This window comes from Sceloporus undulatus, chromosome 7, assembly GCF_019175285.1.
Source record: "Sceloporus undulatus isolate JIND9_A2432 ecotype Alabama chromosome 7, SceUnd_v1.1, whole genome shotgun sequence".
In the NCBI taxonomy this organism is placed as follows: domain Eukaryota; kingdom Metazoa; phylum Chordata; class Lepidosauria; order Squamata; family Phrynosomatidae; genus Sceloporus; species Sceloporus undulatus.
In genome coordinates, this window is record NC_056528.1 from 24876467 (window position 1) to 24890230 (window position 13764).

Below are 13764 nucleotides of genomic sequence, written 5' to 3' on the forward strand. Positions count from 1 at the left end.
AGGAGGGCACTTTGAAAAACCAATGCTGCAGTCTATTTAATTTAAGGCGCCTCTAAATTTCTGCTATTTGTCAATACAAATAGCTAGTTATATACTCTCTAAAAGCATTGGTTAAAAGCAGAAGGAGAAGCCTTGGGTGCTCATTAGATGTTATTATTGTTGTCATTGTCACTGTGTGGTGCCTGTGTGACGCTGTGATGTATATGTAGGTGTGTGCTAAATAAATTACATTAGAAATAGAGAAAAATATTATAAAGCACAAAATTGGAAAATATAAGATATTTGGAGGTTATTTTTATTCTTGTTTAGTAGTAACTTGCCGAAGGCAGTGAAACTGAGGTTTAAATTGTATGCATCCACTTTTCTTTACCAGTGATAGGTCCTGGTTCCCATGTCAGTGGGCCAGTAAATCCACTGCAGGTTTTCATTGTGGCTTCCAAAGGGTGGCAAGCTCTTTTAAAGCCAACCAAAACCTGGAGTAGATTCAATGCCCCGCTGACCTGGGAGCAACCCCCCTCCGCCGAGTGTCCAAAAGCCAAGGCTGGGTGTCCATTTGGACACACAACTATGACTTTAAAATTGCTTTAAAGAAGGAGTCTTTCAGGAGAAGACCCAAGACTGACCGTTGAGTAGCTAAACACGTGGGATTTGATTGCTAACCATTTTGTGTGCCTTTCCAATCTCTCTTGCAAGGTATATCGAATACTCTCTCGAAAAACTGGCTCAACATGAGGGCCCTGAAGGATCTGCAAGAGCAAACGCCTTCTTCCCTCCAGTTGCTGGCTCCCAAGTGCTGAATTCTTTCTGCAAAAAGGAAGGCAGTCAAGTTGACACACGGAAATTGAACGGACGCAAGTGACCAACCTGGCAGCCATGTGCTCTGTTAATTCAACCCCCCCCCCCCCCCCAGCACATTCATTTCTTCCTTCAAGCATTTGGTAATCTCAGGAAAAGTGGGGGGAAAGAACGCGGGGATTCAAGATCTTCCTTTTAGCCCTGGAAAGCTTGGGACTATGTTATTCCCCTAAGAAAAGTTTCACGCAATGCCAACTCAACATGAACCTCTATGGAATGCTTGCAAAAATATAATTTTGCCTGCCTCTCCTTTTAAGCCTGTTGTGTTGCGTCATTGTTTGCAGTCTTCTTTTTCCCATGCGGGGAAGGTGTGTTATTTATGGGGTCCCTGAGTTGGCTACCCGTTTTAGCCCATGAAGAGGCTCTTCCCTCCCAAAAGTAAGTGGCCTGAAAGTCAAATTCCAAACAGTTGGGAAAATGGCCCTTCTGAACCCCGAAAATGTGGTGGAATGGAGTGCCATGGGTTCCAGAGAGTGAGGTGACATTTGGGAGCAAGATATTTCCATTTTGGGAACGTGTGAGGCCTTCCAAAGTCCCCTAACCTCTAACAGATGCCACATTTGTGTTATTTTCTTTCCCATTGCAATATTTGTATTGAAGGGGCTCTTTCTAGAAATGCAACTGCCTCACTTAAGACCTCAAGCCAAACTTTGTAGGCCTTTATGGGAGAGGGCGGGATCCAAATTCTGCAGCCCGCATACATGAGACAAAACTGCGCATTTGATTCCGTTATTATGCCAACTTAGCTGCATTTTCAAGGTCTTCCATAATGCTGCTCACAGTTGGACAGTGATGTATTCAGGGGACTGCTTGCTACCCACTCTTATCCTGAAACTCCTTTAGCGTCAGGGATTTCAACACAAACCTGCATTCAAGCACTTTTTTGGAACCAGACCTTTTTATAAACGTGCCCTCAGTGCTCACATTAACAACACTTTTATCCATGGGGATTTTAACCTGTTTCAAACCTAGTTGAGAACTTGCCCTGGCTATTTATCAGGACTGATGTTAACAACTATTGTCAAGAGAGAGATTAGTGCAAGGGGGAAGGAGACAGGAGTCTTTAAAGTTATGGCAATAATAATAATAATAATAATGATGATGATGATGTTTATTTTTATCTCATCTCTCCAGCAGGATCGAAATGGTTTACAATAACAATAATTCCATCTAATACAAAAATAATCTCATCATCCCCTCCCTCCCTTGAACACAACATAATAATCCCTACATTACCATAATAAATAACATTTAAAACATTTAAATAATCATTAAAATAATGACATACCTCCAAGAGTCCTGGGCATCCACTGCCTAGCTCAGGCTTTGCAAACTCAGGACAGCCACGGCTTCAATTGAATCAACCCTGCTCCATTTGTCGTGCAGCTTTTGGCTTTCCTTTCACCTCCTGGCAGGTCAGCAGCTGGACATCCTTTTGGGCTGAGTCCAGCCCCAGTGCTACTTGTCTGCTCTTCCTTAGTAGCTGGTTCAGTACCGTCCAGTCAGGGAGTCGCATGTTCTAGCACTCTTAGTTACTACATCTTGTATCATCTCGTCATAGGGTTTTCAAGGCAAAAGGCATTCAGGAGTAACCACCATTGACTCCTTCTACATAGGACCAGCTCCTTTGGAGTTAGCCATAGTGTCACTGTTTCTGAGCAACTCTGCTAGGGTTACACACACCTTACTACCACTGATGCTCAGGAGCTATTTGGCACATTTAGCTTAGCTCCTTTGCAAAAACCTGTCTGACTTGGGAGACTTTAACAGCAGCACTGCTAACATCAGCTTATCTTTGTCTCTTCATCATTTTTGACTTACGGAGACTCAAAGGCATCCCTATCACTGGGTTTTCTTGGCAAGATTTCTTTAGAGGGGCTTTGCCTTTTGCCTTCCTCTGAGAGAATGTGACTTAGTGGATTTCCATGGCCAAGGGAGGATTTGAGCCCCGGTCCCCAGAGTCCTAGCCCAATACCCAGACTATACCAACACACTGGCTCTCAGTTGGTGCACACAACCCCACTCCCACCGAAAGCATTTGAGCAATCGCCATCAACTACACGAAGGAACATTTTCAGACCAACGAACAAAACCTTTCAGATTCAACTAGTTTTGAAATTTTATTGGATCATCTTGACACACACAAAAAAAATCATTACAGCAGCTTCATGGTATGTGGGTGTTTTTCCCTCCTCTTTTCAGGGGAATGTTGATAGCAAATAAGTTTTATTTCTTTTTAAACAGAACATATCGTACATATTGTTTCGGAAGATTCTAGAATCACCGCACAGGGGTTCTGTAAGGAGACAGGTCTACATGCTAAAGTGACAAGTTTTCATCCAGGAATATATATATATATTTATTTAGATATATATATTTATTTACTTCAAATCCACTAATTCCAAGGAACGTTTGCCCTGTCAGATGAGTCCGAATAGGTGCAGATTCTCTTCCAGAAAAAACAATCCCGGAGTAATGCACGCAAGGTCGACCGATAACCCACCCGACCCAGATTCCCATTGCTTCTTGCTTCATCGAACTACGAGATCTGCTTCAGTACGAGGAACGAGTCCTCGATTTGTCTTGATAAATCAAGTTCCGCCAGAGCGAACACAGCTCAAAAGACACATGACTGCAGGTGTTTGAAAGAAAAGAAGAAAGAAAAAAGCACACTCCTAAAACACAGAGAAGAACAGTAAGAGGCACTGAGTGTCTTAAAACAAAGACGACATCAGAGCAAGCCAGGATCTAAAACTTTCTCCATTTCCTCCTTGAACTTGAGATTTTAGACTCAGAGGAGATCTGGTGTTCGTAGTGGTGTCCAACGATGGAAAGCCATTTTATAAGAAAAATCAAAACAGCTAAGTGCTGATGGTGAGGAATGTCCAAATAAATAATCAGGGATTGCTTCCAATCTCGGTGGGAGATGAAATCTGTGGACGAAGAAATTACTAGGGTGCAGGGGAGGGAAGGAGTCTAATGTCTAGCAAAAGACAGAGCAGATTTTCCAAAGCACAAAACAGTCTCCAGATTTGCGTCCACCCCAAATGATCTGATCTGATGCCCAGGTGTCAGTTTGCAACATCTTGGCCTCTCCGGAGCTCAAGGCCTGAGGCACGGAAAGAGGATGGGGTGGCAGAACAGGTTAGCTCTTTGGAAGAGAACAAAATAAAGAATCACAGACACTAAAGGAAGGTGGGACGAGGGTCTCTCGACCCCCTAAGATTGGCCGACCTAACACAGTGATTCAAGTAAAGGGTAAAAAAAAAAAAACCTATCTATGATGAGGTGGAGTCAAACCAAAAACACACACTCACACATAAAGCCTTTGGATTTCCAGTTCTTTTTGTTGTCGTCGTCGTTGTTTCTGCTACATTCTATAACTTCAGGAATGTGACGTATTTCAATGGACTTCACAAAAAGCCTCCCAGCCGAGGTCCACCGGAGGGGGGCAGAGGTGCCGATGGGTTTTGTTTGAGGAGATAGACTGGAAAAGTAAGAGCTTTGGGGTGGAAGGAAGGAGAAAACAGCCTGGACTGGTGAAGGCGGAGAAGGATCCTGGGCCATTGCCACTTCAACAGAGCAAACTTGCAGGTTAAATCAAGTTGGCCACCGCAGGGAAGGTGGCCAGAGCTGCTGCCCGCGTCCCCCCTGCCAGCAAACCATAATCCCACAGGAATTTGGAGATTTCTTCAGGATCGTCCTCCCACCAGTGGGAATTCTGGCAGAGATCCTTCCAGAAAACAGTTCCCGCAAAATCATTCACCACCCAGGGGAAGGAGGCTACCGTTTTTTTAAAAGGTAAACCGTAATGAACAAAAATGGGTGGGTGGGAAATAATCCCTCACACCACAACCCAAGGTGGGCTGGAAAGGAAAAAACACAAACCAAACACGTGCCCTGGAGAGTGTACATGCGGATGGAAGGAGAAAGGGAGGGAGTGAAATCTAAATGCTCAGCTGGGGTCAGTCTTTTGAGCCTTACGGTGCTCCTCTTGCAGAGGCTGAGGGAGAAGGTGGGACCACAGTGGGGGTTTCCCCCCCAAGAGGACTCAGCACTTCGATAAGGTCTCCTTGAGTTCAGAGAGGAGGTTGCCCAACAAAGTCGAATCGTCGCATTTCCCATCGATGGACACTGAATTCTCTCCCTTAAAAAGAGAGAGAGGGCAGTTAGCCAAGCTCAGGAAGCGAGAAAAGAAGAGAAAAAACTGGGCTAGGTCAGGGCAGGAAACCTCAAGCCTGCCTGATGCTCTGGACATCAAGTCAAAGCAGCTCTAGGTGGCATGGCCCATTGGAAAAGGAACGGTGGGAGTTGGTGGTCCAAAATATCTGGAAGGCCAGAGATCCCACGGCTTTAGTTCTACTTCCAAAAGGGCCAAGGTGTAAGTGGAAGAATTCAGATTCCATCTTCTAGCTATCCATACAATACTACATGTGGTAGTTTGTAGTTCCCATGTCAATGAGGCAACAAATCTGCTCCAGGTTTTAATGGACAAAGTTGTTTAAAGAAGTTGTCCAAGGCACTAGACTCTACCTCAACAGGTTTAGAACCGTGGAAAGTTCCTTTAGATCGATCCCAAGGCATTGCCTCAGTGAGACGGGAACTACGGCCTGCCATTGCTATACTCTCTCCTGCCCCCCAAATATATCTCCCAAGACCTCCCTCTCCCCACTTTCTCAAACAGTGACAGGGGAAAGTGGCCAGGATTCCTGCTACTGGCTGTTGAGGATCCTGGAAGTGATCTCATCCCCACCGCCTTGTTGAGGGAAAGATGACCTAGGTCAGAGCTTCTCAACCTTTGGTCCTCCAGATGTTTGGGACTTCAACCTCCATGAACAACACAGTCAATGGTCAAGAATTCTGGGGGCTGGAGTCCCAAACATCTGAAATCAGTAGCTTCAAGCTTGGGAATCACTCAGAATTGGAGAAACAGTGATCTATGCGAGGAACTTGGACACAACATCTGCTCAACCTCTCCCCCACCCCCTTTAAAAGAGGGCCTATTATCTAGAATAAATGTGGATTCACATCCAAGGCTCTGTCCCCCTCACCTTTTTCACTAGCAGGCAGACATGATGGCCCTGGATAGAACGGCTGTACATGGACGCACAGTCCCCCAGTCGTTCAACAACTGGAAGAGAAGGGAAAAAAGCGGCATGGTTTCTTGGGTATATCAAGTTCTTAAAAATGCCAATTGCAGCCATTTCACTTCAAGGGTGTAACACAACAAATGCGAAGGGAAACTTAAAGTGTGTGGAGTACTTCTGTAAGGCACTGCATTAAGTTCTCAGTGCCATTTTAATTTCAGAATCCTTTCTATGTCACTTTGAGTACCTTGAGGAGTTGGGATATAAAGAGTGGGGAGAAAACACTTGGAAGACACTGGTGGGAGGGAACAAAATACCCTGATGACAGAAACTCACCTGAAAAATGATGGTGGAAACAAATTTTTGCCAGGATGTGGTGGAAAGGAATGGTGATGCCGTCCACTTTAAAGGAGCTGGCGTGCAAGTCCCCTGATTCCAAGAGCTTGGCAAAAGCATCGCTGTGGAGAAAACACAGGGAGGAAGTAGCCGGAAGGAATAGCGGGGAATGCTGGGAAATGGGGGAAGGATCCCTTTCTAACTTCTAATTTTTATCAAGCTCAAATTATGCACGTGGCAGGCGCACTGTACTATATTCTTTCCCTGTATCTAAGAGCCATGCTCAGCCTTTGCCAGAAGGACTTACCTGTAACAGGGCGTGGTGATAAGGTAAGAGGCGCAGCTGAAGTGCAATTTAAAATCGAGCTTGTCATGCGTGGAACCCTCTTCATCCTGCAAAAGAAGGGGAAAGAGAGGTGGGTCATGGTGTACAGGGACACCAGCCCAGTGACCTGGCAAGGCTGCTGGTTCGAAACAACCCCACATTAACTCTTTGTAATTGGCCCATGTGGCAAGGAAGATGAAAGGAGGGAGAGACAGACAGAAGGCCTGAGCTATCCTCTATAGCTCTGGGGAAAATGCTTCAATTTCACTATGATGGGATATTTACCCCACCAGTCAACGATATGGGAAGAATTCGAGAGTTAGAGAAAAGAGCCCTTACTTTGACTATGAAGGACAGGGTTCCTTTCAGCTTCTGTGCCATGACAATACTCTGCAATGTGAAGACAAACTGGGCTTCATTTGAGACTCCTAAATTGAAAGATAGAAAGGGGAACGTTAGATCAGGGTAACAGGAACGTTATGAATGCTCTCCTTTTTTTCTATAAAGAATATAAATTCTTCCTCCTTGAGCTTGCATTCATTTATTTGACTGAATCTGTTCTTCCCTGAGAAATGGGCAAAGAAGCGTGGAGCAATTCACCATTAAGTTATAAACTCAGCAGTAAACCATTTAAAGAATTAAAAGGGTTACAGCAGGGTGGGAAACAGTGGTGGACTCAAGATCCATTTCCCTGCCTCTCAGGCCCTCTGGGGGCCATATAGACCACAAAAAGCTTTTTTAAAGGCCCTCTGTTCATGTTAAACCATATCTTGGAGTTGTTCAACTAATTTAAAAGGTGCACCTAGAGAGAGGAGACAGAGCAAGAGTTGTCCAGGGGTCAAGGGCCATATGTAGGTGCAAGGCCAAACTTTGCTCACTTCTGCACTAAGGGCAGCAGTGGAATGAAACTGAATGAGACTGCATCCAAAAAAGGAGGATTCACACCTGTTACTACCACACAACTGATTTCAGAAGGCAGGTAAGAGGTTTTAACACTTTCTACAAAGGGAGGAAATCTAACTTCAAACTTCACCAGCATCCCCCCCCCTCAAAAAAAAATCTGCACTGTCCATACCAGGAGGCAGCTGGAAAGGGACAGGGATTCCATCATGAAGGGAGGTGCCTTCTGGCCGGAGCATTTTAGTGTTGAGCGAGTCCAAGACGTTCAGCTCCATGCTCTTGAGGAAACTGCTGCACTTGTTCTCAAAGATCACTGAGACGGTCACCTGGCCGTGGTTCTGGAGGTTACCCTGAATGTCATACGTCTGCAAAAAGGAAGGTGTCACTGGGGGAGGTTAAAAAACAAACAAATGCCAGACCTTTTGAGTACTGAACTGCTGCTGAAGAGAAAATCCTAGAGATGCCAGAAGTTCATCCTCGGTCAAAGAGCTCATAGTAGTGGGGAAGGGAACAAAGAAGACAGAAACCAGCAGACTCACCATTTTGATGTATGCGTTTTCAGCAAGAAGGCAGTAACTTGACATAGGCTGGAAAGGAAAAAAAAAATCAGAAGTCATTGCCAGGCAGGAAAGGAAACTTCAGAGTTAGAAAGACTTCTTGGGTGGCTGCTCCCAGGCTCTGGAACATCCTTCCTAGAGACAGTAGCCTGGAGCCCTCTTTGCTATCCTTGTGTAGGTAAAGGAATGACTTCCGTTTTTTGTTTAAGCTGAGGGCTGACTGCTTAGGGAGATAGAGACAATACATTGTGAAAGGTCCTATTTTTAATGGTAATGTTTTAAACTGTTTTTCAATTATTAAAACTGATGTTTAAAAAGCCCCAGGAATGGCAGCTGTATCCTGGAGACCCATGCCTTGCACCACCAAGTCATCTAACTAAGGCATGTACTAGAACCAAGGACATCCTTTATATCTGCCACTGAGGCGCAGTTCTGTCCCTGCTGCCATCCCCAAGATGATAGCTGGCTCACCGGCAATGGCTCATCGTCCAGCGTCCCGTTCTGCACGGATTCCGTCAGGGCCTCCTCCCCACTGCCATGATGCTTCTTTGACTTCTTCTCCTTGGACTTCTCTTCCTTCTTATGCTTCTTCTTCTTCTTGTGCTTGGAGGACTTCTACTAGGACAGGCAAACCACATGTCAGTCATTGGCTCACTCAGCAGAACAGAGTGTTAGCTCTTTCCTAACACTAACCAGACCAGAATTTGGAAAAGTAATTTGTTTGGATTATAACTCCCAGCATTCCCCAACCAGCATGGCCCCTACTTGTTCTGGACCAGAACCTGGTACAATAACTATTCTAGATTATGATGCCCAGAATTCCCCAACAAGCATGGCTCTAATACTTGCTCAGGACCAGAGCTTGGAAAAGCAACAGTTTTGGACTATGACTCCCAGAATCCTCTGCCAGAACAACTACTGGCCCTGCTGACTGGGTGATTTAGGGATAAGCATACACCACGCACCCTTGTCTGAGACTGGCAAACACCATCCTTGGCAATAACAGGGATGGAGAAGCCACTCACCTTTCCTTCATCTTCTTCTTCCAAGTCCAAGTCCTCCTCTCGGTCCTCCTTCTTGGCTTCCTCTGGCTCAACCGTGTCAGTGCTCATTTCCAGCGGACTCTGGTGAAGAAGCCAATTGGAATACTCAGAACCAGCCAGGACTAAGGGGCAGAGGCTGCGACTATCTGGCCCTGGTGGCGAAGTAGTTAAATGCCAGTCCTTCAGCCACAAGGTTGTGTGTTTGATCCCAGGAGGCTCCAAGGCTGACTCAGCCTTCTGTCCTTTCATAGGTTGGTAAAATGAGCATCCAGCTTGTTGGGGGCAATTGGCTTACAGCTTATAAACCATAAAGGAGAAGCAGGAAGGAAGGGACAGGAAAAAAAAATCCCTGCTAGTGCCCCACATAAATCAGATTAAAAAGCACTCATCTAGACAATCTCACTCATCTAGGAATTCCTGGAGCTGGGAAGGTGCTCCTCTCACTCCTAGCTAGGGGTGATGGGAAGTGCAGTCCAACAAAAGGGTTACATGTTTCTCCTTTTTTTCAGAGCCTTCAAAATTGTTATTGCACATAGCCATATACTACTCCAAATAACTAATGTATTACATGGTATGGTATAAATTCTAATCTATCATCTTAAAATTCCCCATATTAAACTTTCCAGGGTTATTCTAGGTTGGGAAGGCTGACCTTTGCCTCTGTAGCCACAGCAGGAGGTGGTGGAGCATCGGAAAGCCAAAAGTCCATGTCATCAACCTGGAATGAGCCAGAAAAATAGCATTATCAAGTAACGACTGCAGAGACAAAGCATTTCATTACGCTGGCTATGATATGATATGACAGCCATCTTTCAAAAGTTGAATACCTTTAAATATCTGAAGGGATGTTATGTGGAAGAGGATAAGAAGGACCTCTTTGGGGGTCTTTAAACAGACATTGCATGGGCACATTGCATAGTAAAACCTAATTTTGTTGTCTGTAGCTGCAAAAGTTCACCATGGTATGCCAGAAGCTAGAATTACCTTTTTGTCTTCCTCCTCGATTTTTCTTTCTCGTTCTTTCCTCTTCTCTTTCTCCCTCTCTTTTTCTTTGTGTTTCTTTTCCTTCTTTTTCGGCTTTTTGCTCTTCTTCTCGACAGGTGGTGCTTCTGTTTCTTGTGGTGACTTGAGATCCTCAGCGTTTCTATGCCTCTGCACGGGCAGTTTCTCACTGTCTGCTAAAGGCCTTTTTGAAGGGAAAAAGCAAGTGAAGGAAATGGGCTGTTCCAGAAAAGCAACATCGTCCTGGGAAGATCATCCTTTATCCATCCAGCTCTTCGGTCTGGAAGTCCCCTTACATGAAAAACTATGGAGTACGCAGTGTGCTTCCAAAATATACAAAGTATTCTTTGGCCCAAAAGAGCCCAGAACCAAATCTGACACTGCATTCCTCTCAAAACTCAATGTGGACAATTTGCTAAAACATACACGCGCCAGACCAGGATAGCCGCTGCTTGCCAGAAAGCTGAGATGACTGGCTGCAGCTCTACAGATGAACGGATGTTCTGCGGAGCGTTAGAAACAGAACTGCTGTCCTTGGTATTCCCAATGAAAGATTAAACTTTCATGATACTTCAAGAGCACTCTGTTGGGCAAGATTGCCTGTGGACTTTTGGGCAAGTTTAGGGATCCAATTTGCCCTAGATTCTGGGATTTCTATTTGAACCCTACGCAGAACAGAGCCGCCATGCATTCATGTCAACTCCTACCCCACATCCTCCTTCTCATGACCTGCCTTCTTACTGTTTTTAATGCCAAATATAACAACTTTCTGATAAGTGTTTCCCCACTCCCCACGCCTGCATTGCAAGGGAAGGAGGAGGGCGGAAAGGCAGAGAGGGAAACATCACTTCGAAATGCATTGTTTGATGACCTTTAATTCTGCAATTTGGGAAGCAAGCTGTCTTGGAAAAACTGCAGGTCCCCCCTTGGCATGAGGATTCTCATTTCACTAAGGGGCAAGGGAAGGGTGAAAGGAAGCAGCCAAACACTGTAAAATCCAACAAGCTGGCCAGTTAAAAAAAATTCTTTTATATTAGGAGCACTGGCCAAACTTAACTTGATTTTTTTAAAATGTAGGCCACACAAGCAGAAATGCAGGCCTGCAAGGGCAAGATGGGCGATTCAACTTCTTGGGATTTGTTTGCATGACTGAAACCAGAACCTTCCACTGCAATTTGGGAAAGTGACGGATCTGGGCCATGCTGCAGTTTTACAGTGTTGGGCAGAAGCAGCTAGCTTTCACGCTGCTAGAGAGAAGTCTTACCTGGCAGGCTTCCCTGAAACCAGACTGTGTTTGATAGACAGAAAGAGAAAAGAAAGAAAAAACCATGATGACAGAATGAAGCAACCATGCGGAAATGGAAAGAGCAAATGAGTAGAGAAAGAGAAGAGGTGAGAGGCCCTGATGATACCGTGAGAAACTTGAGTAGAGCAAGGGTTGGGGGTGATAACCCGAACAATACATTGGAGGGGGGGCATTTTGGTCAGTTTTGGGGTAATCAATAGCCTAAAAATCAGCTGATTTTTACAAACTTTTGTGAAACTGGTGAGCTCCAGGGACCACAATGGATGCTGGGGGCAACATGTGGCCCATGTGCCAAATTTTTGCCACCTCTGGTATATGGCAGTCTATCTTAAGCTTAAGGAGGAATCAAAGAACAAAGGCACCCCCACCAGACTGGGAACACAAAGTAAGTTGAAGACCACAGTGTGAATGCTTGAGCACCACAGGTCCAGTCCTTTCCACCGCAAGCTGAGCACCTTGTGCTTTTTCCAGAAAAGAAGGCAAGCTGACACCAAGAACAAATGGTCAACTTTCTACTTACTTGTCCAGGTCTATATCCAGAGCCTTGTAAGGGTCGTTGGGGTCTTTCTCATCATCATCACTGGGCAGAGCATTCTGAAAAAGGCAGATGGAAAACCAGCTTATATCAGAAGAACCCCAAGGAAAAAGAGAAGCCTACTCCTGAACTACTATGCTGCCAAGAACTGGAGTTTATCCTGTTTCTCCTTCCAGATTATTCCCTGCTATAGTTTCCCCTTGGGATACAATTTTTTTTCCTCAGCTTGAAATGGAACTGGTAAGTCATGCAGAGAGTGACTGAGTGAAGTTGAAGGTAGTAGTTATACCCGAGCAGAGGAAAGTTAAACTGTTGAGGAAAAGTGGACTGACATTAATATATAAGTTAAGAAATATTTGTAATGGGAAAAATGGAAATATAATATTTAAAACATGTTGATATAAAGTACGTCAGGTATAGTTTTAAATATGTGACCTTTTTGAAAAACAGGTTTCCTTTCGGGTGTATACATTCTTTGTTAAATATTAGAGAAGATTATATTCTTTATAGTGTTACACACTTTGTGAAGCGCTATGTATGCTGACTGCCCAATATACACAGATAATAATAAAAAATAGTTTCCACAGAAAAGATTTGAATATAATACTTAAATCAGATAAGGCTACTTAAGCATGCTGGAAAATTACCTGGAAGTTTTCCCCATGTCACTTTTTCCAGGAAAATCACTCATCCCTTTTTCATGGGACTCACCTCTGGCATCTCCTCGGTGATGATGTCCACGTGTTGAGCGGGTGCGATGTCCTCATCGCTCTCCGTGTGCAGGGAGGGATGCCGCCGGCTCTTGCCCCGCTTCTCCTTCTTCTGCTTCTTCTTCTTCTTGTCCTTCTCTATCTTCTGCTGGTGCCGCCGTTCCTCCTCCAGCTTGACATACTGGTCAGACACGGGGAGGCCTGTGTGATTGTGAGGAGGAGGGAGCAGAGGCACTTTTCAGAAAGACTGGGCAACACACTATTGGCATCTTCGAAGAAAAGGACTGCTATCAGATGAAGCAGATGGATCAATTTAGGTATGCACGCAACTGGACTGTTCTTGAAAAGAATAAACCAACTGTCATTTGGATTCAGACCAGAAGCTGCCAATATTATCAGTGATGACACCCAAAGCCCAAAATACTTGAAGGGGCATCTCTCCTTATACAGGACCAGCCAAGGATTAATTGGCCCAAACCAAGAAATGCTGAACTCTACTTTTACTGGCAGGTGAACTGTGGCAATACCTACAACTATATTTACAACAATAATAGCCATGATGCCAACAAGAACTCCAACATCCATTTCTCTGGTAGCAGTGGCCTAATTCATTCACTACAGAGACCACAGTGTCTGTGTATGTGCTTTCAAGTCACCTGTTGACTGAGAGTGACCACATGGCTTTCATAGGTTTTTCTTAGGCAAGGAATTGCTCCGAAATATAGCCTACAGCAGCTGGTATTCATTTGGTAGTCTCTCATCTAAATACCAAGCAGAGGTGCCCCTTCCTAGCTTCCAAAATCATACAAGATATGCAACAACATTTTATTAATCATGGTATTTTCTTACCAGGAACCTTTAAGGGAACTGAGAGGTCAATCTGAACCACAGGGATATGCTCAACGCCAGGACTGTCTTGGTACCGCTAGATTAAGAGAAAATGACTGGGTTAGTGAAGACAAATTATGCACCAGCATGGTTCAATCTGACAGCAGCCTGATAGGAAGGGAGAAATCTCTGAACAGAAAAACAGCGACTAAAATTTTTAGTATATTCCCAGACTCCACAAGAGTCAAAGCAATTCAGTAAAACAAAGCTCAAAACTGTA

The 13764-nt window shown here is 44.7% G+C and overlaps 2 protein-coding genes across 3 annotated transcripts in view; one reads left to right on the forward strand and one right to left on the reverse strand.

The window, feature by feature from the left end:
* IZUMO4 (IZUMO family member 4) overlaps positions 1–1491 on the forward strand; it is a 9432-nt gene extending 7941 nt beyond the window's left edge. Inside the window, exon 11 of the mRNA XM_042479979.1 lies at positions 694–1491. Within this exon, the coding sequence (XP_042335913.1) occupies positions 694–797 (104 nt within the window). The 3' untranslated portion in view covers positions 798–1491. The remainder of the gene's footprint in view (positions 1–693) is intronic.
* Positions 1492–2962: 1471 nt separating this feature from the next.
* Positions 2963–13764, reverse strand: part of AP3D1 (adaptor related protein complex 3 subunit delta 1) — a 35790-nt gene continuing 24988 nt past the window's right edge. The window contains exons 19-33 of one of the 2 annotated variants that reach the window (XM_042479886.1): positions 13506–13581; positions 12658–12857; positions 11932–12005; positions 11370–11393; positions 10088–10289; positions 9756–9821; positions 9086–9184; positions 8532–8675; positions 8043–8090; positions 7679–7868; positions 6943–7031; positions 6586–6671; positions 6279–6400; positions 5907–5986; positions 2963–5002 (exon numbers count right to left, since the gene is read on the reverse strand). In XM_042479886.1, the coding sequence (XP_042335820.1) occupies positions 4907–5002; positions 5907–5986; positions 6279–6400; positions 6586–6671; positions 6943–7031; positions 7679–7868; positions 8043–8090; positions 8532–8675; positions 9086–9184; positions 9756–9821; positions 10088–10289; positions 11370–11393; positions 11932–12005; positions 12658–12857; positions 13506–13581 (1596 nt within the window). In that variant the 3' untranslated portion in view covers positions 2963–4906. The remainder of the gene's footprint in view (positions 5003–5906; positions 5987–6278; positions 6401–6585; positions 6672–6942; positions 7032–7678; positions 7869–8042; positions 8091–8531; positions 8676–9085; positions 9185–9755; positions 9822–10087; positions 10290–11369; positions 11394–11931; positions 12006–12657; positions 12858–13505; positions 13582–13764) is intronic. The other variant, XM_042479887.1, reaches the window with a different exon arrangement.